This window comes from Mytilus californianus, unplaced genomic scaffold (genome assembly GCF_021869535.1).
Source record: "Mytilus californianus isolate M0D057914Y unplaced genomic scaffold, xbMytCali1.0.p SCAF_4, whole genome shotgun sequence".
Lineage (NCBI taxonomy): Eukaryota > Metazoa > Mollusca > Bivalvia > Mytilida > Mytilidae > Mytilus > Mytilus californianus.
Window position 1 is genome coordinate 80,443,567 of NW_026262690.1, and position 25,937 is coordinate 80,469,503.

A 25,937-nucleotide genomic window follows, 5' to 3' on the forward strand; every position below is an offset into this window, starting at 1 on the left:
ACAAAACATTTTGTTAAGCTCTATAATTTCTATTTCATTCCAGCTCTTCTTACATGAGCAATTTCAAGTTTATCTTTCTTTTAATTTCCCAGTTTCAAAACTTTGAATATTGAATTTTGCTTTACATTTTCAAAGGAATCCAAAGACAATCAAATACTTACCAAATATACATACATGTATTTATGGAAAATCAAATTTATTAAAGTGCCTTAGATCTGAAACTGTGGATTATGGAGTAGAAAAATATCTACAAACATAGGAGCAGACAACTTACCATTTGTGAAGTTGACAGTAACTGTTTAAGTCTGTCAATCTCTGATCTCAGTTCTCTTATTAATGTCACACTAGCATCCTGCAATACAGTAAGACTAAGTTAATAATAATCATAAGACACTGTCAAGGATTGCATGCAGGGGCCTTTAACAGAAATTCAATTCTTAGAGCGGGTTAATTGAATTTATCTAAACATTATCTTTAAAATACAATTCTGCATGAACATTAACTGCCTTTTAAAATACATTAAGAACGCTTGCATGGTAACAAAAAAAGAAAATAAATGAATAAAACAATTATCTTGTATATTCATGTTTACTGTATAAAGAAAAGCCTACATAAAAATAGCGTTTTAGATGAGTTACACATTGATGAAAATTCTGTGCTCATCATCATAAAGTTCAAGACCAAATATCAAATCATTCTATAATTCAGAAGCTGATTAATATGTAATACAAGTTAAAGACACTGGACAGACATATTGATGGTCATGGTTAATGCAGTATACCACCCATTCTGTGAGTAGGTTTATACAAATTTCATATCAATATATATATATAATGTAGACTCAAAGAACTGTATTAAAATACATTTTAATCAGTAAAATGTAGAAAAAAACTATAAATTTTTAAAAGTTATAATTATAAACTGACCCCTTGCATGTGGTATAAATTTAATACAGATAACTGCAATACACTTAAATTAACCCTGAGAAAAAACAGGATTTTCTTTTAAACTGATAACTTAATGAGAACTCTTCATCAGAGCAAATATTATTTTTAGTGGGAGGGTAAAAGCATACGTCTAAGGAGAAATTATTCAAGGTTTTGAAGGTCATCTTAAATATATTTTTAAGTATTAAAACACACAGGAATGTTTGCACTCAACATATAAGTTAGAAACTCATATTACTTCAATCAAACTTGGCATGTTGATCTTAGTAATATCATTATCACTTATATAAATTCCACTCCATTATATTAAAGGTGTGAAAAGAAAACCATCAAAATATTTCATATTGAACTTCCCTGTAGGAGAAAATGTTTAAGCAAGGATTAAAATGCGTAAAATGTCTTAATTTAGATCCTATCTCTTTTCTGACAATATTAAAAGGTATCTATGCAATAAGCATTTTATTATAAGTATGAATAGTCTATTTATATACCACACCTTCTGTACTGTCAAAATGACATCTTGTCAAAAATTAAAGTGCATCACAAGTATATATCATGTACCGGTACATAGGATAGTAATTTAACGACCTGAATTGTCCGAACAAAGATTTATCTAGTATTATTTGATTTTCTTTCAATGGAACAAATCTATATCATACACTATTTGAATTTCATTCAACAACTTCATAAAGACATATTTTGTTAATCACAAATGAGATTCGATAAACAACTTTTTCTTTCAAAGAATTAGAGATTATATTAGCAATTTAAATGTCTGTGCGTATATAATAAGTAATAAAAGATGATTATGATAGGAACAAGGCTGTCGTCAATTTTTAGAATTGCATACCAACTGTAAATTTGCAGTTATTCTTTAATGAATGCATGTCACAACAATAATTACCAGATAACCATTTATTACTCAAAATGCAGTGTCTACTTGGTTTACACTTTTAACAATTTTTCATAAGATCCAATTCAATTGGCAACCATTTTGATTACTGACTAAATGTTTATTTAGCTTTTAAGGGGGGGTTGACTACCAGTTATATTGATTGTTTTCTCTCATGTTGAATCTTAATATCAAAATATTTAATTATTATAATTTACTTCCTAAGGAAAAGTAATAATTCTTTCAGATAATGTTTTGCAGCAAATTTTTAGATGCTTACATTAAATATTTTTACCTTATAATTACATCTGTAACATATAAGGAAGAAGAGCTAATACTAAGAAAATAGTGAGCAGATATATCAAGTTCAGGACAGATATTTGAGAAAATAATCAGAGGACAGAGGTGAGATTTCCTCAGCCCAATGGAAAGTAAATTTCTTCTCATGACTGGTATTTTTCACATATATCCCTCCTAAACATGATATATCTGTTCAATTACATTGAATACCAATAGAGATGAATAAGTTACAGGTAAACATTGGAAATTCGATTTCAATATTCTGTCACCTGGCATACATGGCTATTGTGATGTTAGCAATTAAAAGCAGAGTTTAATAAAGTGTACAATAATTATGGGTCGCTGTGAAGGGTAAATTTGGCAAACACCAAGAATGGTAATAAAAGAGATATCCTTGTGCAAATACAGGGTATCTGTTCAATATGAAATGAAATTCAACAAATGTAAAAAAATCCAAGACAAATGCACAATCTATCACCCAATCAAAATCTATGATACTGTTTAGTCTTTTCAGCATTATACCTCATTAATCTTTGGTTTATTCACAATGTTTTTAGCTCTCTGTGCATATCTGAGGGTACTGATGGTTTCGTTGTAGCAAATACTGGCTGGGGAGATAGCTGAAAAAAGAAATAAATAAATAATTATCAAATAATGATTACTGGCAAGGGAGATAGCTTAAAAAGTACAATAAACAAATAACAGTCAAATAGACATAAAACTCTTCAAATCAATAAAATATGACATAAAAGTCATTTAAAAGTGCTAAATAGTAATGCAATGATGAACAATGAATATTGCGTACAATTGTTGCATTCATTTAATTCTAAAAAGTTCACTGCATGTGGTATATAAGACCACACCGAAAAGATAAATAAATCGAAATGCTCAATTATATTTTATTTAGGGACATAATATATAACTGTTGAACAAGACCTACCCCTTCTTTATAAACTCATAATCTAGTTTTAATTGGATATTTATAACAATAACACACTTTAACTAAAAATGTCAAACAATTTAGGGAGAAAATATAAGAAAGAAAATAAGAATATAAATAAAGTTGTAATGTAAAATTGATTGAATGAACTCAATTAATGTTTTCTTTCAACTTTTGACATAAACATTCTCAGGTTCAACTTCCAATTCTATAGCCCCTGTATCCTACATATTTTAAGGTACCAGAATTTACTGTTTAACACAAAATCTTATACAGTACTAATATAAAAACAAGGAGATGAAGTATGATTGCCAATGAGACAACTATCCACCAAAGTTCAAACAAAGTGGATGTAAGCAATTATAGGCAACCGTACGGCCTTCAACAATGAGAAAACCCCATACAGTATAGTCGGCTATACTACAGTAAAGTCACATGAACATTCCTCTAGAGTTCTGGAGATTCATGTGAGACAGTAGTAAGATCTCAAAATTTAACCACATGTTCATGTTCAAACCTAATTATTAAGGGACCTTGTCTACAATTAACTTTCTATTGAGGCTAGAAATGGGATAGATGTATTATACCAACACCAAATTTTTGCGACTTTATGGATTATTTATAGATAGTATACATTTGTACATTATATTATTAAGTATTATAAAGCATATTTCAAGAAAGTTCACAGATACATTGAAAATTCAGAGAGAAGAATGTCTGTCCATAGGACACCATGCCCTGCTCACACTATAAGTCTTGTTCAGCAAACCAAATAAAAAAAGTTCACATCATAATGAACAAGTGTAGGTTTCAAGTTGATGTTACCATAACTTTGCGGTAAACTAACTTAAAACATTAACATGCTACAGGAAGGAATAAAAAAAGAACAAACAGACAGAGTGACACACAGCCCAGAAAACATAATACTCCTCTTCTATTTTCACCAAAAGCTTTAACCTGACGAAAATGAAAGCATGTACTGCAAAACAATTCTCCCCTCTATTGTAGATGGGCATACAAAAAATTACATGCATAGAATCTACTAAATAACTTACTGGCAATCATGATTGTTTTTGAGTTTCCACCAAGACTGTCTTTCAGTAACCATGTCAACACAGAGTCTCTGTATGGTATGTATGGTTGACGCATACGTTTTGGACTACAGAAGGGGCTGGCTCTCCCTTCACCACCACCACTACTGGCAAAACTCTGAGTGGACCCTAGACTGTCGGTACTCCATGATAATATTGATTTCTCAGCTGCAAAGTATAAAAAGTTATTTCTTAAGACAAAAAGAGATGTGATTGTTTTGAAGGTCTGAAGTTTATAGAAGAAGAATTATTAAAGAAGACTTATGTTTTTTCTTCCCTAGATTTCATTTTTTCCTCAAGTCTCTCTAAAAGTTACGGACATAGTATGGTTTTATAAGTTTTCTTTCTTGGAAATATGTTTACTTTATGAGTGTTTTTTAATTCTAGTAAAATGACCTGGTTTTGAGGTATATAATACTTTCAAATAGTTAACCTTTAAATTGGTGAAAATAATGATGAAAAGAACAATATTTCATCCAAATTTCAACTCTTTGATCTTGTTGAGTGTCCTTGTAGATTTCTGACACTGCATATATTTGATATGCTAGAAATTTGTCAACCTTTCCTAGATTGATCTTAAGTAAATATTAGGCATACCAAATTGGACAACATTTTGGACCTTAAGTAACCTGAATCAATTTGTTTGAATACATTTCGTAAGATTTCTTTTAAGATGTTTTGCATAAATACAATATCTTAAGTTACCATAAAATTGTGTAAGTTTGGTGCACCATCATAAAGATTTGATGAAATATTAATAACATTTTCCAAAGACATGCAAAACATGTTAACATTAAGATTTAACATACCTAGGGTTTTAATAACATTTCCCAACGTGACAAGAGATTTGTTAATGTTTGACCCTTCTTTAAGTCTGCCTTTGTAATTTAAGCTCCAGTTTGGATCCGCTCTCTCACTGAAAATAGAATAGAATAACCAAATCAATTACAATATGTTATAAACATTCAATATTTCAGCATATCAATGTAAACATGTAAATTTATTTAACAAAAGGATAAATTTCATACATTTGGAATTTGAATTAACATTTGCTTTAGCATTTTTCTATAAAAAAAAATCCAACAGAATAGAGAATGGACTTGGGGAGTGTGTCAAAGAGACCACAACCCAACCAAAGAGCAGAAAACAGACTAAGGCCACCAATGTGTCTTCAACGCAGCGAGAAAATCTCCAACTCAGAGGCTGGCTTCAGCTGGCCCCTCAGACATCAAGCTCCTTTAGTTTGATATCTTTCATTAATATTTTTCCATGCAAGTTTAATGCTTTTCCTAGCAAGATGAAACAGGGCACAAAATATAGTAGTAAGGGGAAACTGTCATTATTCAGAACAGAATAAAAACATGACAAAATAGTGAACACTATAAACTCATAATATGGCTAACATACTGGGATATGAAGCAATTTAATAGAAATAACAACATTCCAAAAGCAATTCTAAACAGCTTTTAACAAACAAAAATAAATAAAATGAAAACTGTCTTATATAAAGAAGTCAAAAGTTAAATTAAACTACATAAAAGAAAGAAAAGATTTATACACAAATAAAGATTAAAGTCACTATTTTGTGTGAGTTCCTCTTTATTTGTAAGTAAAGAGAAATTAACACTTTTTCATCAATAAATTAAATGAATAAACAATTTATGTAAGTTAGATACAAAAACGTTTGAAGTATTTATTTGTCATTTGAATGCAAGGTAATATCAAGCAATATTTTAAATTCCATGTTGCCCAGCTAAAAGTGAACAGAGGAACAAATATTTACTTATATAAATATACATTCATCAGAAAGTTATGCAATCTGAAATCAACAACCTCATTTGATCAAACACTTTTTAAAACATGCATCGTTTTCCTTTGAACAACAACCCCTTATACAAAAATTCTTTTCGATACAATCAATTTTTGAATAATTGTAACAAGATACAATACTATGACAATGACATTGTTATACAAACAGAGGTCGGTCAAAACATTAAGATGAACACGAGTTTGAATTATTTGACTTAATGGTAAAAGTGCATTTTAATATGGGTTCAACTTTTAACATTCTTAATGTGTGATGAAAACATTACTTAAAATGACTGATGTTTTTAAACATTCATTTGTTCTCTTATTGAGCAAGCAAATAAGAGGAGGTACCCTGCAACATGCTTAATATGAATATGTACCTGTCCAAAGTCCTGAATCTTAGTAGCTATCATTGCCGTTTCTTTACAGTTTATATCTAATTTAATTTAAGTATATGCCTTTCTTTTGAATTAATTTAAAACTTGCACCAGGTTTAGTAAGAGCTTGCAAAATGAAATACAGTAAGCAACTATACATTGTTGACATATATACATCTGTTAACACCCCTTTTTAAAAGGGTTGATGAAAAACAATTGTTCTCAAAATATAAAGTACATATATGTACAAGAGCCAATAGAATTTTTCTTTTTATTGACCCCATAGCTCTCTGTAACTTTCTGCACTGAACCTATCGTTTGAGATGGGAAGGACATGACTACTTTAGATTTTACAGGGCATTTAAACCATATTTCATGTACTGACAGAAGGGTGAACTGAACTTCCGCTTGGTAACATCAGGGCAGAGAGATCTTTCAGACTTAATTTCTCAATTTCACAATGAACTAGTATTTTATAGCTGTTATAAAAATAAAACATAATGGACGAAAAGACATTAAGAGACGCAACATGATTATACTGTTAAAATGACATGCAACTTTAATGCTACTTAGCACATTTTTAAAAAGTATTGAGAACTATTACATTTGTTTTATCAAATATTGTACAGCTATATAGTATATACCAACAATGTTTATAGTTCCTAAACTATTTACTATGTAGACTATAAATTTCAAGATTTATTTCAAAATTTACATTTTTACAGCCGAGAGTGTCACAGTGTTATATGACACTGTGACACTGCAGATAGTCTATAAAATACTGTATCATGAAACAATTAAAATGAGTAAGACTTGGTCCAGCATGGTTTAGTTTAAAATGTTATAAATCTTTATAAACAGACATTGCACATGTTGTTTAAGCATTTTGGAAGATTAGTTGAAGAAGTTTTGATTTTGTTAAGTCATACACTGTGACTCATATTTTTGTTCTTAACTCATCAATGGTTCAATTTTTGCATTCTCATAGCAATAGGGATTTCTACACAACCCTTATGTTAAATTGATTAAGCACAGAAAGGGTGAACATTTCACATCTTACATGTAATATCTAAACCATTTTCAGGATGAAGCTCGTTACAATTATCATGTCTTTCATTGACACAAGGTTCTTTCTAGAAAAGGATGTTAAGAGAAATTTGTGAAACCTCACTGAGGTAACATTCAAATACATAATAACCATATAACTTGCATCTACTTATAAATGCTACAATTTAAAAGGAGATACAGGATATTTGTCAATGAGCCAGCAAACCAGCAATGCACAAAAACAGAAACACATACAGAGGTCAACAATCTATCTTCTACAAACAGGACCTATACAATATGTTAAGCTCTAAATGTTGTATTTTTACAACGAAACAGCTACTTCCAGTCTTTTGAATAACATAACAAGGTATGGAAATCCACTTATTTTGAACATGGTAACAAGGAACTAACAAGATGGTATGACAGCAATACACAATTCTAATCAAATGGATACAACATGTAAGCAAAATTGATGCTTTTTCCTGTTGATCTGCATAAAAAGTGTATTCTGTAAAGCATTCAGGTAATTTTGACGTTCTTTTCTGCTGGTGGACATAAATATTTCTCAATCGCATAATGAGGCAAGGCTACATTTCTATATGCTGTCACAAATTTTACAGAAAATCTGAGATCATATCTGAATTTCAATTGATGCAGAGATGAAAAAAAACAACCAAATTGGTTTACAACAATTAAAAAAAAAATAAAAATTTGGGAACAGTATAAATCACCGAAGATTTTTAATAATCTGTGTATTCAGTGAAAAAGTCAGGAAAATTATATTATGTTTCATATTCTCATTTAGTTTCATATAAATCACATATATCTATTTTCGTATTATTGAAAGAATGAATTAGACTGTTAAATGCTATTTTTGATTATGAGGGCTATTAAAGAGACATTCATTACAATGTTGTAATAGTAGTGATATAATACCAAAAACAGGCTATAGAAGTATTTGAAATGTTATCAAAACAAGTCAATTTGATTTGGGTACTTATCAAAAGCAAGTTAAAATATAAACTGATTCAACTATCAAATAATCTGATCGTTTAAGATGGTATTTAGTCTACAAAAGTATGTAAGAGGGTTTTTCTATTTGTATGACAATCCAAACATAGAAAAGGAAACGATATGGGTTGTTGTGCACGAGACAATAACCTCCTTAGATACCAGGAAATAAAAATCATATCAAAGGAATAATATGAACTAGAGTCTCTCAAGAGCCTGTGTCGCTCACCTGTATTTACTGATGCTTTGGAAATCATTTAAAATAAGGTTAAAATCATAATTAATAGTATTAGATATTAGATATTATAATGATATCTAAGATAATAACAAAAAACTGCAAAATTTCTGTAAAATTACTAACTCAGGGGCAGCAACCCAACAACGGGTTGTCGGATTCGTCTAAAAATTTCAGGGTAGATAAATCTAAATCTGATGAACATTTTTGCCACCTGTCAGATTTGCTCTAAATGCTTTAGTTTCAGAGATATAAACCAAAAACTGCATTTTACCCCTATGTTCTATTTTTAACCAAATTTTTTAAACTAGATACCCTAATAATGATTATGGCCAAGTATGGTTAAATTTGTCTCAGTAGTTTCAGAGAAGAAGATTTTTGTAAAATATTACAAAAATTTACGAAAAATTGTTAAAAATTGACTATAAAGGGCAATAACTCCTATAGGGGTCCACTGACAATTTTGGTCATGTCAACTTATTTGTAGATCTTACTTTGTTGAACATTATTGCTGTTTACAGTTTATCTCTATCTATAATATTATTCAAGATAATAACCAAAAACTGCAAAATTTCCTTAAAATTACCAATTCAGGGGCAGCAACCCAACAACAGGTTGTCAGATTTGTCTGAAATTCAGGGCAGATAGATCTTGACCTGATAATCAGTTTTACCCTATGTCAGATTTACTCTAAATGCTTTGGTTTCAGAGATATAAACCAAAATCTACATTTTACCCCTATGTTCTATTTTTAGCCATGGTGGCCATCTTGGTTGGTTGGCGGGGTCATCGGACACATTTCTTAAACAAGATACCCTAATGACGATTGTGGCAAAGTTTGGTTAAATTTGGCCCAGTGGTTTCAGAGGAAAAGATTTCTGTAAAAAGCTAACAACGACGGACAACGACGACAACAATGACGGACGACAGACGCCAAGTGATTACTTAAAGAACTCTAAACATTAGGACTGGACTCTTGGTCATAAAACTTTACTCAGTACTCGGAGTAAAAAAATTGTGCTTGAAACACCAAATCCAGTAATTTGATTGGTTGATATCTGAGTCTTGAGTACAATTATCTATGACCGCAAAGACAGGTCAGCTGGAAAGTCTCCTTTACAATATACTGCACTGTTTGACCAAAGTGTCCTTAAAGCAATTCTTTAAACTTTTTGAAAATCAAAGAATATTAAACTGATAAATAATTTGATTGAAAAATGATCCTTATATATGCTCGTTATATATGCTCGTTATATCATTTGTCATTAGTTCCCAACAAAATCAGTCTTCTGCAATATACCTTCACAAATTTTTATTTGAACTTTATTTGATAACAAATGTTGCTTTTTATGGATTTGACCTAAAGTCATCCCTACATCCCACTAATCCCCCCATGGTATTCCATGATAATACTTGTCTTATGTTAAATCCTCATCGCAAATGCATATAACACATGGGATAATGTGATTGGTCTAATCATCTGCAAAATTTAAATTGCTCAGGTGGAAATGAATTTGTTAAAAAGAATGCTTGGTTTATGAGATTGCATTAAAAAGACTGAACTATCATCAACTATTTGAACTTGATGTATTGCTTTTTAAAATATGCATCCCTCACAACTAGACAAAGGCAATACACTCAAGAATACCTGAAATTGTAATAAATGATTGCCTCCTTACCCATCCTATTACAATATTGATTCACATATGTTGTTCCTCATTGTCGGGTTTTCTGTTTGATTACATGGATTTGTTTTGTTATTTGTTTCTTTGATTGTTATATAATTTTATTATTTATTGGGAGGGGGTCTTGCTGGAAACATTTCCAGGCCAAACAATCAAGGATTTTTTTAAAGGGGAGCCTAATTCCAGAAAACTGAATATAAACTGGCAATCCAAGCAAGGCAAAAATGTTATTTGGACGATTATATGCAAACAAAATCATATAAATCTTGAGAAACACAAGATTTCTGGATCTGCCACTGCTTTCTTAGCGTTTGAGCAAGTTCAATATGATACATTACCATTAACTTATAAATAACAAACAAGCCCCTAAAGTAAGTTACTAAGCTTGTAATATCCTAGTCCTCAATATTTGTTATTACAGTACACTTGCTTCATACCTTTCACTAGTAATAAGCTAAAATATTTTATCAGCTGATTAATTTGAAATAGATGAATTTAGCTTGGTGAAAATTTTAGCAAATTGGAATTCTTTCCAATATGCATAACAAAATTTAAGGAACCTTTTATATTTGTGTATTGTTACCAGTCCAGAATAGAATCGTAAAAAAAAACCCACAAAAATGAAGAGTCATTCTTCTTCAGAAAAATTAGCAAGCACAAAACTTTTGCATTATCATCTTTCAAATTCAATAAATATATGGTTTAAAATCAAACTCACTTTAATCGATCAAAATTAGCATAAATATTCATATCAATTGGTCCTACATATAGGAAAATCAAATACTACATTAAAATTGCATGGCAATGAGATGTGTTTAATGCAAGAATCAATCTGAAGCTTACAAATACTATGCCCATACTACAATACACTGAACAACTTTCATTTTATTGTCCACAAATTTAAATATATTTACTATACATAGGTAGTTTTAAATTGCCTTCCGACATATAAAGTATCAAGCATCTGTTTCTTTTATGTAGTTAGCATTATACTAGGAATATACAGACAGCGATAATTGATGCTAGAACCAAGTATGACTTGAATTTAGCAGATTTTATGCCAACCTGTTTATGCTCTTACTCCTAAATGCCATGTGCACAGCCTAGAAGCAGCAGAGACTAATATTAGTGTCTTTAAAGACGTTTAAAACAACCAGAGACTGAATCCACAACCAACTACACTAGAAAGATGAACTCTACCACAACATTGTTGGCATTGGTTGATTTTATATTTCTGTGCTACTTACTAGAAATTACCAGATCTACGTGTAATGCTATGGAACTGACCACATCTGATGCCTTAACTAAAAAGTGGTGCACTAGTGCATTAATAGTTACCTTCCAGCCAAGTCTACTAAATGTATCTTGCTCACAATTTCATGAGGTAGATCGTCATCTAACTTGGCCTGTAGAAAAAAAAAGGACATTTTTTTTTAAATTAACCTGTGTTATTTATAGTTATTTTTAAGTGCAAATAATGTATAGTCATAAGAAATAGACAATTCAATTTAGATCCATCAAAATGATACAACCATAAAACCACTTTTCTTTCTATTTTCAGTGTTGCATTGCTGGCTTCTTCGTATACTAACAGAATGCATATGGCAACAGCTTTTTCTGTGTTTCACAGACTTTTTCTTGGATCATTTATTGTAGAAACATTAATACTATTGCGTGAAAATAAGTAAAAAAATGGGTACACATCAATGGGACAACAACCCAATGACAGAAAAAAAAATCCAGACCAAAATACATAACTATTAAGAGTTCTAAAACAGGTCTGATTGACAGATAATTACTTAACAGTGGACAAAAAAAACCCAGATCATTTGATCTCTATAACAAATATTTCTAAGTTTGATTCTATGGTCTATAAAAGTCATGGTCATTTTTAAATTCTTTACACACTGAACATGAGAACTGTCAATGATCTGCACCTCTGAGCTACAGAACATATCTTATATCAAAACAATTAACAATAGACATTAGGATTATCAGACCTACAGTTATCATTAGGACATAAACAGGAGGGATATATAATAGACCAAAGTCAATCAAACACTGCTCATTTCAACAAGATCTTGTTTTTATAGCCCGTCAAATATTTAAACTATCTATCAATTTAATTTACAGGGGTAGATAAAAACGAAAGAATTTAATAAGTAGTAGTGTATTAAGTTAAATACATCCAGCAACACTGCCTTCGGCCAAACCGTAATCTTTCTCTCCTTACTGAATCATATCAGATTAATTTCAGTTTTAGTAGAAAATCCCTTCAAAGTGAATACTTCATTGTAGACACATTAATACTATTATATTTCGTAAGTATGTTGATAATCTTTTATTTTTCATTCAATATTAGATTAATTTTACCCTTTATTAACAATGACCTACTTGTGACCTTAAATATGAAGTGTCAAAAGATGACATAACAAATTTAATCAGACGGAATAAAGATTTTAGTAACGTCAAGCATTTTATAATTAAAATTAATTATTAGGCATACTTCAAACTATTTCAATTATGTTTTTTAAATAAGCTTCTTCACTCCTATTAATATGTTTTTCTTAAATTCTTAAAGAAAAATCAAGGATTGATTAAATGGTTTCAAATGCTCAAATACAACAAAAATTCTTTAGCAAAGGCAATCCTGAAGTAAACAAATTCCATTTAAAAGTTCTCTCAAAAAATACATTTCTAAATGACAAAATGGACCTTTATAGGGATTATTATCTTCTTAAAATTTTATGTTTCCAAAAGATGTCATGATTTAAGAACTAAATCAAAACTCTTTTACTTTCTATGTGGCAGTCTATATTTCAAATGTATTTTGAATTTGACTCTTTAACCACAAATTCTAATTTTTTCTGTAATTACTCTGAAAAAATCAGTTTAATAGGATTACAAACTTACAACTTGAAACCATTTTATCATACTTTTTATTTATCAAAAACAAGCTTTGAAGAACAAACAGAAATAAGCTGACTGCAATAAATTCAACCTGTTGTTTGTAACATTTCTTCAAAACACAATTTTCCTGAAATTGAAAAGATTCTTCATCATAAGTTAACTGGTAATCCTGTCCCAAGTCAGGAGCCTGTAATTCAGTGGTTGTCGTTTGTTGCTTTATTTCATATTTGTTTTTCATCTGTTGTTTTGTACATAAATCAGGCCACTTGTTTTCTCATTTCAATTATTTTATGTACTATCATGTGACCTTTTAATGCTTGCTATGCCCTGAAGGTTTTGCTCATTGATAAGGGCTTTACGCTGACCTATACTCTGGTGGATAGCTGTCTCATTGACAGTCATGTGACATCTCCTTATTTTATAAAGGGAAAGATAACCGAGTACATGTATAACAAATCTATCTCAATAAAAATACATGTACGCAAAAATAAAGCACAGCATGAAGACACCAAATTTTGCATCTAGCGAATCAGAAAAACATATTAACAATTGTAAATCATCGTCATATGAGGAGAAAATGGACAAACCACTAATATATAAGGCTGATTATCTTGGGGCATTTGTTTATGTTATTAATCTTATAAAGAAAAAGACTATTTCTCACCTGAATAAAATTAATTGTAACAATAGCATGACTTCTACTGCTGTGATCATGCATGTACGTGGATGCTGTAGTTCTGGAATAACAAAATTTCATCTCATGAAAAATAATAAACAGATAGAGCTAGATTCAAACTGAAAATATAATATCCAAATTATATAATATCTGTGATTTTTATTATAAATAAAAATCTAAAAGTCAAATATCATTAATATATATATACTATAATGGATATCTAAAATATGACAAGAGAAAAATCATAATCAAAACTTTTCAAAAAATAAAGGATATACTGTGGATTCATTAATATTCGTTGGATACCAATTTTCGTGGATTTCGTGGGAACAAGGGAACCATGAATTTAAATGTTCAACGAATTACAAATTTACTTAAGGTATGTATGCAGACTTTGCCAAAACCACGAAATTTAATATCCACGAAAATGCAAGTTTTTCTCATTCCACGAAAATTGGTACCCACGAAAATAAATGAATTCACAGTAAAACAATTTTCCCATATGCATGTACATTGTAGGTTTGTTTTCATAAACAGAAACAAACATTAGTGTAATTTAAGTCCAGTTTTTGTTTAAGAGAAACCCAAGACAGGAGGACTAGGTATACGCATGGGATACCAATTTTTGTGGAATTCATGGGTATAGGTAAACCTCAAATTTAATTGTCCAAGGAAATTAAAATATACTTGCATGGAAAATTTGCCGAATTACAATTTTTTTTTCTCAATCCATATAAATTGATATCCACAAAAAATAAATTATCCCCAGTATAAGGAATTTTATTCAAGAAAAGGTGTGATGGCTTACATAAATCAATGTTCACATGTCAATGTAGAAGTCAATTTGTTTGTTGGAAGCAGCTTTTCAGTTTTTTTTAAGGTAAAACATCAAGAGTATAACCTGTTTAATTTAAGACAGGCATGATAAATAGTCATTGCATTTCCAGTCCTAACTGTAACATTGTAGTGTACTTTGTAAATCACTTCAGACAAAAAAGCAATTATTTATCATAGTTCATACAATCTTTTAGATATTGACCACTATAAACACTACATAAAAGGTTATTTTCCTTTAAAACCAGTACTTACTGCAATGACTGAAAAACGTAGTAGTTATTTGAAATGCAAATACTACTTGATTAGTCAGGAACGGAACAAAATACACGGAAAATCTATACGGCTGCTATGAATGAGAATAAGGAACAAGATATTTTTTTACTGCAACAGGAGAAAACATTGAATGTTTGGTATTTACTAGTATATACTAACTAATAAAAGAACAAAATCTCATTATAATTAGAATAACTAGATATCATTGAGATGGGAGCCATCTCTGTGGGCCCGCTGTGAATAATGTGTGGTAAAAAATTTGTATCTTTATCATTGGACATGGGGTTGTCAACTGAAACCAAAGTTTTTGACCTTGACCTTTGACCGAGGAAGTTGTACATAAATTATGACACACCCTCTGGTGTTGGTTTATATACATGTCAAGTATAAACTTTGAAATCATAACGGTTCTCAAGATATAGAGCGGACATGATCTTTACCATAGGACATTGGGTCGTCATCTAAAACCAAAGTTTTTGACCTTGACCTTTGACCTAGGAAGTTGTACATAATTTATGACACACCCTCTGGTGTTGGTTTATATACATGTCAAGTATAAACTTTGAAATCATAACAGTTCTCAAGATATAGAGCGGACACGATCTTTACCATAGGACTTGGGGTTGTCAACTTGGGTGTTGTTACAGATGGACGGACGGAGGGACGGACAGACAGACAAACGGACGGACGGACGGTCAGACAGACGGACAGACTGATCACTATAGGGTGTCCGCCATTCGGCGGGGCCCTAATTAAACATCTGTAGATTTTAACTATAGCCATCACACGTCTTAAGAGACCATCAAACATCAGCAAAAGGACCATCACACTTCAGCAAAAGGACTATTGCACTTCGGCGTAGACCATCGCACTTCAGTGTGACCATCGTACTTCAGGGTCCCCATCGCACCACCGAGTCCTACATCTATATTCAACCATTTGTTAACTAATTAATTATGACCTTTGTTCCTAGCAATTTAGTGATTTTTTGTCCTGTGACTATCTGCCCATTTACCTAGTAATTGACCCGGTATAATGTAGGAATGACTGGTTTTTATAGTAAAGTTCTATCAAAATGTCAATTGTCCAGTATTTGCCAATATATCCTGATATTTAACACCACCCTGGTCACTACTAGTATTGACCAGTTTTTTGCTAACCTTTCTTCAACATTTAATTTTTCAGCTAAGGTAAACAATGATACCACATGTCCTCATTTTCATATTCATACTTAATTTTCGAAGAATTTATTGTGAAGCCGCATTTGTTAAATAGAAATGACCGAATAAATTTCAGTTTCTGTTCAAAAATGCAAAAGATATTTGGCATGAAATAACCTTAGATAAAACATTTGTACAAATGGTGATATAAACTATATTTAATAATATTCCATTCAACGACATGTTTACAGAAAGTAAATAAATATGTAGACCAAGAAGAGTTTGTAACGATAAATCTTTATACAACAAACTTAATGTACTTTCTAACGTTAAACATCTCAATATTATATTTTAAAACATAACAGATATTAAACTAACATTCAACTCAAATCTACTTTCATTATTGAATTGTATTGGCAGTATTATCTATATAAATATTTCTACACGGTCAAGTCTTGTTTGAACATCCCACCAAAGGTCACACAACATTCTATTGTTCCTATTTAAATACTTCAAAAATATTTCGAATCAATTTAAGCAATTTCAGTTGAACCCTTTATCAATTAAGTTTAATTAAAGGTTTTAAAAAATTTATGAATATTTAAATGGTGTAGTCATTTCTATAAATTATTATAATAGTTTTAGTACACCTTTTTGAACTTTTTATTTACTGATGTTATATCGTCACAGTTTTGGCATTCAGTACAATTTAAGAACAATTCAAATATTAATATTTTTTACATGACACTGCATGGTTCAGTAAATGAGGCCACTTCCATATAAGATAGCCTACACAAAAAAAATATGTCATATAATGATGTCCAATATGAGTAAATATCCAGTCAAATGCAACATCACATTAGACTACATTTGTAATCTTAATATCTCAAGCAGAAAGACCAGAATAAAATCAAGTTTTTGTACAGAACTAAGGACTGGAATTCCCTCGATGGCAATGACAATTATACTTAAAAGAATATTAAACTTCTGATATTAACATGTTATTGCTCATATGTATACAACATTTGCAACTGGAAATTTAGTGCCAATCAATCTTATAAATGACGTAAAATTGAGGGCTAACGAAAAAGCATATGTATAAATATGTCTTTTTAAAAAAAAAATTCAAAGTACTAACCTGCTTTCGTTTCCCTTATCTAATAATGTCTGTATTTGTTCATTGTCTTTAACAACATGTGAAGATAAATCTGAAATTACAAAAAAAATATTCTATATAAATTTTCCCTCAAAAGCACTTGATATCTTGGTTTTCTAAAGAAATCAAATTTACATACAGATATACTATTAAAACAATGTATAAGTACATTCTTAAGAAGCAGGAGGAAAAGCAAATATTGGTTCATAAGTTACTATGATTCTATATTTCTGTCTACATCAATAAAAGAAGACTTTTTGAAAATATCACCAAGAATGTTAAGTCATTACATAGGTTGAAGAAATACTAAAAATGTAATTAGCTGTGAAATTGAATACAATAATTAAATTTGTCTGCCAAGAAGGAAATAAATTATCACATAATTTTGAACCTCAACAATAGAAAACATTTGATGTCACAGACGTGAAGTTACGAGGTCATTGGGAACAAAATTGAGGTGTGTCACAGTAAATTCCCAGACTAAATAGTGGTGTATTCAGAAATAATCTATACAAATGTTCAAGAGTTTTTTGGATTTCTCGGAAATACTGTATCTAACGATCCACAAATTTTGTGTAATAGTTATATCATAGTTGAAATGTGACTTGTAGATCGAGAAAATATTTTCGCAGGATGCTAAGAGTTTAAGCATACTGATTGTGAAAACAAATATATTCTTTACCCTGCATCAAATCAAAGTGACTATGTCAATCTATAAAAAACTAAGGTCAATCACAGTAAATTCCCAGAATTTGAGAACTTGAAATTGATATATTCTGGAGTACTCTTTACAGATTTTCAGGAGTTCTCTAGTCCTTGGAAATATTGTCCAATTGACAAATTTTGTATACTAGATATATTAAAAGATGACCTGTAGACTGATAGAATTTTAGAAGGACATATTGGTTGTAATATTTGTATACTCTACTTTAAATACAGTGCATTTTACAGTATTTCCCTTTTACAATCATCTTATAATGTCTATACAAAATTTCGATGTGTTGTTGGATTGCTTTTCCACTGATGAATACCCAAAATCTCTGGTTAACTTATTTTCAAATAGCATATATAAAGAAATATTTTTCAATACACATAATTCAGAAAACCTCCGATAGTCCTCATACCTTGTACATATGGACCTTCTTTTGGATGTTCTCTAACTTTGAGGGTATATTTTTCATTGCGTTGTGATAGTGAGGGTCGTAACAAATCTCGGACTCTTTCATTATAAATTTCCAAATAGCTGAAAAATAAAAGTTATATGAGACAAAGCATTTACAGATGACCAAATAAAAAAAAAAGATTCCTTACAAATTTCTTATAATTGGTTTGACATTTAACATCAAGCTGTAGTCACAATTGTCTCTATTGCTCATGATAACTTTAACTGCTTGAGACTTTATCATAGTGGGAACTGTATAGGTAAGTTTGAATGTGAAAATTTGATTCAAGAAATCTTATTATACAAGTATAAAACTGACAAAACACTTTCTTTAAATTCCTTTGATTCATTTTTTTAAGGACTTGTCATAACCAAATGAACTGTGAGCTACCAGTAATGCTCATTCATAATACTCCGGCTATTCAGTAAACAGGAAGTTGATGAGCGCTGGATGTGTAGACACATCACACTTTAAGGTATGCTCATATGAAGCTTGATAGCAAGTTTAATGAAGCACTGATTTGTATTTTGAGAAAAATGCTACGAAAATTTTCATGTGACAGATGGACAGAAGGACACATGGACTGACAGATGGACAGAGGTAAACCTTCTGAATAATGGATCTTGATTCAAAATGCATATTTTAATATTCTGCTTTTTACAAACAGATTTTACAGTATTGATAAAGGAGGTCATCTTTGAGTTGATCTTTGAAGGAGTAGAATTTCATATATTAAAGAAATCAACACAGTACTTTGTCAGAAGAACCATGCTTAATACTTTTTCTTGGAAATTCAGAAAATATTAACAATTATGCAACATTTTGGTCCTAGCATGTTGAGATAAACTGTAACGAAAATTTTCCTTGTTTTTTTTCCTAAATATATCTATAGTATATTTTAGTTTCTGACAATTACCATACTGCAAAAGTAAATTCTAGTTGGTTTGTGCTTCTTTTTACCTTGAAATATGCATTCCCAATTTTTTTTTATATATTTTGCTCTTTTTTGGCATTTTTGGTTTAATTTTGCAAGTAAAATGTAACATTCTTTCATCATTATCTACATACCTAATGTTTATACGAAAGGTGGTACGATCTGATGCTTCAAAGTCATCTACACGGCTAAATAAACCCTGAAATGCAGAAAATACACTTATTATATACATTGTGATTATAAGTTAACATTATTGTGCCACAATTGTCATTCACTGGTCACAAGTTTGCTAGACATATGAACAGCTTTCTGGAACTTGGTTATAACACATAAAAGAGGAATTTAGTGTTTGATGCTGATCTTTTGATTGATAAATTGATTGTTGGTGTCTAACACCACTCTCAGTGCTCTTTACTATATCATTGGGATACCATATTTGGTGGTGGAGGAAGCAAAGTACCAGATGAGTCTATGCCTGGAAAACTGGCAATCCTATTCAAATAAGATAGTTAATCACAACTTAATATTGAGAGCTTAGCATATTGAATAAACATCTCCTGCATATTTTTACAGACCATAGGTTAGCCTCTTAGATGTCCTTTGGTTTCTGGCTCAGTGATGACTGTACATCTCCTTAACTCTTAATTCAAAATGACAAGAGAAAAAAAATGGCAATTACACAGCAAAAATCCACACATATTCAAGCTAACTTATCAGTAATGCATTATATGCTTTAAAAGGTAAACAATTTGTTTAAAGTATGATAAATATTCTTTTAAAAGGGAAAGGCTTGTAGAGTCTATAAATTTTCATAATTTAGTACTTGGGATTGAGTCGATAAAACAGAGAATTGCACTTTAAATTTACTTTCTTGACAAGTTTTTCCTTTTCAAATGTATCAAATTCACAACGTCTTTAGGTGATAACTATTTGTGGCAAATAATTATGGTTTTCAATGCTAGGGTATAGTGATAAGGCAATCGTGCAGAAATAACATAAGTAAACATTAAATGCCGATTTCCAATTGATAAAATGACATTATGTTCAAAGCTAATCTACAATTATTGAATTGACAACAATGGTAAAGAAACTTGAAACTGATAGGTGTTTTATGCTGATTAATAGAAATCTCTACACCTATTGAAAGACAAACATTTTCAACAAGCTAATTAAATTTATTTTTAAGTCTATTGACGGTATTAACACTGCCAAATAAGCTGATAAAATTTAACTCATTGAGCTTTATCTGCAGTAGGACGCCCTATCATACTCTAGCACAACATTCAAACAGAAATTACGTCAATAATACACTATTTAACAACGTGTAGCTATGTAAAAACATTATATAAATTACATTTTAATACTAACACACGAAGTTTAATTATTTTAATAACCTAATTGCCAAGTTATTCCAAATTTTCAGTGCGTTAATTTCCAAATTAGTCCGTGTAAATTGAGAGGTGAACCAAATTCAGAACAAGTATTTATCATTACAGAAGAGCTAAAATTAAAATAAACATTTCATTTCCTGATCTAGTTTTCAGTACCTTCAAGAAACTAAAAAAAAGTTCTTGACCAATGATGGCAAAAAAAGATGTTTCTGAACCAAGCTGTATTTCCATCACTTATTTTATCTACTTATTTTATCTAAATAATCCTGTAACCGCCAAAAGGTATTTTTATTGAACAACAAATGAAGTTCCACCCCATTCATTTTTGAAGACAAACTATACATCAATATAGGTTTTGACATGCTTTTTGACATCAAAGAAATCAAGTTTTGTAAATCTGGTGAATATTTGAAAAATTAATTTACAAAAAACTATGGGAAACTGGTGAATACAATTTTAAATGACATCTAAAATAATTTGTTTGGCAGGGACTGCACGTGAAAAGTGAAACCAAACTCTTTTTTGCCTTGAAGACTGAATAACTATGTAAATAAACAAATTACTCAAAGGGAAACAATTTTGAGTATTAAAATTTAAAAGATTGTGTAACTGCTATTATAAGATTAATGTTTGGATTCAAATAATATTTGGCATGAAGTCTTCAAATCCAGGATACTATTAAGAAATTATACATAGTTAATAATCTCAAAACTATATAAAGCTAACATGAAAGTCACAAAACGTGCTTATTATACTGTTAAACTGTAATAAACTAAAAATTTCGAGACCAAGATATAGATGTCAATGAATGAACAATTTTATGGGAAATAAAGTATGAATGTTATGCCTTTTTAGTTGGCAAGTTTATTTTTCATAATGATCCAAATTCTGCTACATGCATTAGGGAATTCATTTTATTTTCATGTCTACATGCACGTATGTATTTTCATGGTTTATCAGTTTAAGAATGTTTATTCCAGTATTTCAGCATATACCTTAATTAAAGCAATTTGCTGAAGGGAAAATAAAAAATCTTGTTTTCTACTTGCCACTTTATAAAACTACAAAATGTAGTATATAGCACACAGACTCAAAACTGCTTTGAAAATCGTTCAAAGTCAAACTTTAGAGAACTAATTGTACTATATTAGGGGTCTAGGACTGTACTGGTAAAACATCATTGTTGAACATTGAGGACCACAGAAATTAACCAGAACTGAAATCAAATGGACAACGATAACATTTAATACCCTTTACTGGCAGGCCATAAAATATACTTGCATTAAACTTTAAAATTTAAAATTAGCACAGAAATTTTTTTTTCTCTCAAAAACCAGCATTAAATCTTAAAATTTTTGTTGGAAAGGCAATAAATACCCTTAACTCTTTCTTTCCCTACAACAAATGTCTTTTTAAAACTTCTTTTTTTCTTTTTTGTCAGGGAATTATTTTGTAAATTCTTATGAAGACTATAACAACCGCTGTTAACCTTTACCTAAAACTGACCTAAGCCAGTATTGGTTAACAACCTACAAATAATACAAACCCATAAAACAAACAAATTGTTCACTACATTGTTTACTTTAACACTGTATTTGAACTGGAATTATTTATATCTATTTTTAAATACATTTTTCAAAAAGTCTATTTGAATAAGTAAACAATTGATAATTTTGAATTCCGAATTTTAAAAAGACGAACCTTTGACGATATATATCTGGCTTCAAAAATTATATTTCTTTATAGATTATATGATAAAGGTTGATATCATGGTAAGTGAACAAACTTCCCAATTAGTCACCTTTTTTGTGCTTAAGATAGAGCGATCAACCTAGCTTATAAGAAATTCTCAACACGGTTTCGTGAAAGGAGTGGATGGGATGAAGCTGAGATATCAGGTCAAGCTGTTAAACCGTTATGTTGAATGAGTTTGACAATATCTGATATTATACTACGAAAGTTTTGAAAAAACTCTGGCATTTGATTAAAAGGTTCAAGGCTGTAAATCCATATAACAATTTTTTGATACTTACTTCACAAATTCTTGGAATTAGACCTGGGTCTTCCTGTAAAAAATATAAGATACATTAGTATATATGACAAGTAATTTCATGAATACAATAAAACATTAATTTGAATTTTATGAACTTTGCATGCACCTGATTTTGAATACTGAATATATATATTAGGTGTATACAGTTCTATCACATTTTTGTACCTCTCCAAATCATGAACTGTGTCCTTATAATTGTGTTGCAATAGTTTTTCAGAGCTTCCGCTGTCTCCATTTAATTGTTTGATAATGGTTATCTCTAGAATATAATTTTGATATTTTCTGACTTTTTGGCATTTACAAATATCTTCATTTCTTCTTAACAAGTGCAATGAGTCATGAGACAAATTGGGGTTCAAACAAAGTAAAACTAAAGTGTACAGACCAACTGTATAATACAATATACATGTACAAGATGCCTTTAAAAAGAACAATGTACTCTAATAGGGACTAAAATATGGTTTTCTTACAAAAATAGTTATGGCACCGGTCTTTCCAGCAGCCAACACACAGCAATATACCTATAACTGTCATGTTAACCTTTTCAATAAACTGATCTGACCACAGGCTAACACAAAGGCACTTATACCCAATAGCCTATTATTTCCCTTAAACCACTCATGGTTTATGTGTTCCCAGAGCTGGTCTAACCATAGGTCAAGATGCAAACTAAGTAGCTTACCCTAATACCAGTCATGGTATAGGTTTTCCCTGTGCTGGTCTGACCATAGGCCAACACACAGGCATTATACCCCTCAAATGCTGCCTGTAGTACCTCAGTACCAAGGTCTTGAAATACCTGAAAATATATCAAATTATTTAAAAACTGAAAATACAGAACTAACCCAAAGGTTGTATGGTCAATTTTGATTTCATCACTAAAATGACTTCAAATGGAACCCAAGGGGAGTTGCAAATATGTTTGTTTGTAAAATAAAATGTCAGTATGTCAGTAATGCAGTAAATCATATATAGTAGCAACAAAACAAGACATGGCAACTAAAAATGAATACATAGTTTATAAAATACATTAAATATTTGCAGCTGTATGATAAAGGTTTTTGCAAGCTTTTGATTGACTGATAGCTGCTAAATGTGCAGTGGCAAATTTTACATGAATTATGCTTTGTAATTAAACCTACATGCTGATTGAATTTTTTAAATGAAGCTTGTGTGACAATATATGAATGGTATGATAAAAAGTATGATGTAAATAAAATTCAGCAACATCACTTGTTACACCTTTTACAAATACTTTGTAGTCAAAACTGTTTGTTCCGTAAATTACCAGTTTTTATTCTTACTTGCGTAGTATATGAACTTATTCATAACTGTCATAAATTCAGTTCAGTTAAATCATTCTTTATAGGATTAAGTATTTATCTAACTATGGTCCAATATTTTACTATTACGTACATTACGTAAATTTACGACTCTGACAATAAATGACAATAATAAGAGCTTTGCATGTTAAGCATAAAGTGAAAACAGGGTGAAGCTATGAATTGACTTGTGTGCAAACTTAGAATACAATAAGACGACACAGAGGCTTTTTTTTAAAACATGATATTTAATACTCCTGCACCTATTTAAAACACTGAAAGAAAACAAAATTGGAATTTTTATCTGCAAAATACATATTGGTATATGATCGATATGAAGTGTTTATATAAAGATTTATTTATCATTTTTAAAATACAACTCAAGATCAAAGCAACAAGAAAAATTCATTTTTAACTACACGTCCCACCCCTTATATAAAATAAAGTTCCGGACCTGTCCTAATAACAATCGTTACGAGGCAGATTTTTTTCAATATTTGGTACATTTGTTTGGCCTGTCATCAATAAATCTATTTTGTCCAAACACTTAATAAAGCGAACAAGCAATATCAGTGAAAATATTCATATAACCCTTTAATGTTTACATATAGTTTATTTATCTTATTATATGACTATTTCACCGTAGATATTTTATACAAAAGCTCGTTCTTCACCCCACAATCAGAAATTTTTAGAGCAAGCATAAAATTTCTATTTTGAAAGAATAAGATGAAAAACGATTTATAATTTAAATTCGACGATTTTGTTATTTATTCAATATAACTTTGTCAAGGAGAACAGATTATTCAGGCAACCCATAGTTATTGATGAAAACCAATACTGAAGTTTCTGTGGCTTTCATGAATGTTTATTAGAAAAAAATGTTGTTTTTTTGTAAAAAGAAAAGCATGATAAAAATCTAGAACATTGACCCAATATTAATTTTCAGATCAAGTTTTTAGTCCTACAATATGGTATAAATCTAACTTTCTTTTCCCTGTTTTTACTTGTTTATTCTATTCTAAACACACAAAAGTTATGAATAAAATGAAATGACCGAAAGTTGTTTCAAATAAAATACAAAAAGTGACTACTGAACTGATTTTACATGTGATGTGATGGTTTACACTACATAAAGTGACTGACACATTGGTGAAACTACAGAAGATGTATAGAGACAAAAATGATCAAAACCCAGAAATCCCATAAATTCTGGTAAAATTTCTTTTACATGGTGCAGTGACTATTCATACCTTAAAATGAACAAGTTACTGTCTAAACCAGATTTTCAAAGGTGAAATGATTTACACATGACTTTATATGGCTAGGTGACTGTCAAAACAACTTTATATTGTAAAGCATCTGTTGAAGTACAAAAAGTAACGATCAAGACCTGAATTTTCATAATGAACTTACATACAAGTTAACTTTTCATAAAGTGACAGTCAAGATCGTATTGTTGGGTGTCTGTCATGTTTTTGACATGGTGAAACAACTAAAGTTAGATGATGAAATAACTGTTAAGTTACATAAAATTTCAGATATTGAAATGACTTCTTAAAGTGACTGTCTAAATGTGACTTCATATGGTAAAATGACTGTCAATATTTGATTTGAGATAATGAATGACTATGATGAGGTAAGAGGTAAAATTTGAATTTAGATAGTAAAATGACTGTAAAGATTTCACTTTATATGATAAAATGACTTTAAACAATTGATCTTATA

At 30.2% G+C, this 25,937-nt stretch overlaps 1 protein-coding gene across 3 annotated transcripts in view; it reads right to left on the reverse strand.

Moving 5' to 3' along the window:
* Window positions 1-25,937, reverse strand: part of LOC127738640 (uncharacterized) — an 85,094-nt gene that overhangs the window by 44,810 nt on the left and 14,347 nt on the right. For all 3 annotated transcript variants that reach the window (XM_052249961.1, XM_052249960.1, XM_052249959.1), the window contains exons 4-14: window positions 23,570-23,686; window positions 22,868-22,900; window positions 19,578-19,642; window positions 18,471-18,589; window positions 17,329-17,398; window positions 13,909-13,981; window positions 11,673-11,740; window positions 4,980-5,086; window positions 4,135-4,338; window positions 2,662-2,759; window positions 275-352 (exon numbers count right to left, since the gene is read on the reverse strand). In XM_052249961.1, coding sequence (XP_052105921.1) covers window positions 275-352; window positions 2,662-2,759; window positions 4,135-4,338; window positions 4,980-5,086; window positions 11,673-11,740; window positions 13,909-13,981; window positions 17,329-17,398; window positions 18,471-18,589; window positions 19,578-19,642; window positions 22,868-22,900; window positions 23,570-23,686 — 1,032 coding nt within the window. The remainder of the gene's footprint in view (window positions 1-274; window positions 353-2,661; window positions 2,760-4,134; window positions 4,339-4,979; window positions 5,087-11,672; window positions 11,741-13,908; window positions 13,982-17,328; window positions 17,399-18,470; window positions 18,590-19,577; window positions 19,643-22,867; window positions 22,901-23,569; window positions 23,687-25,937) is intronic.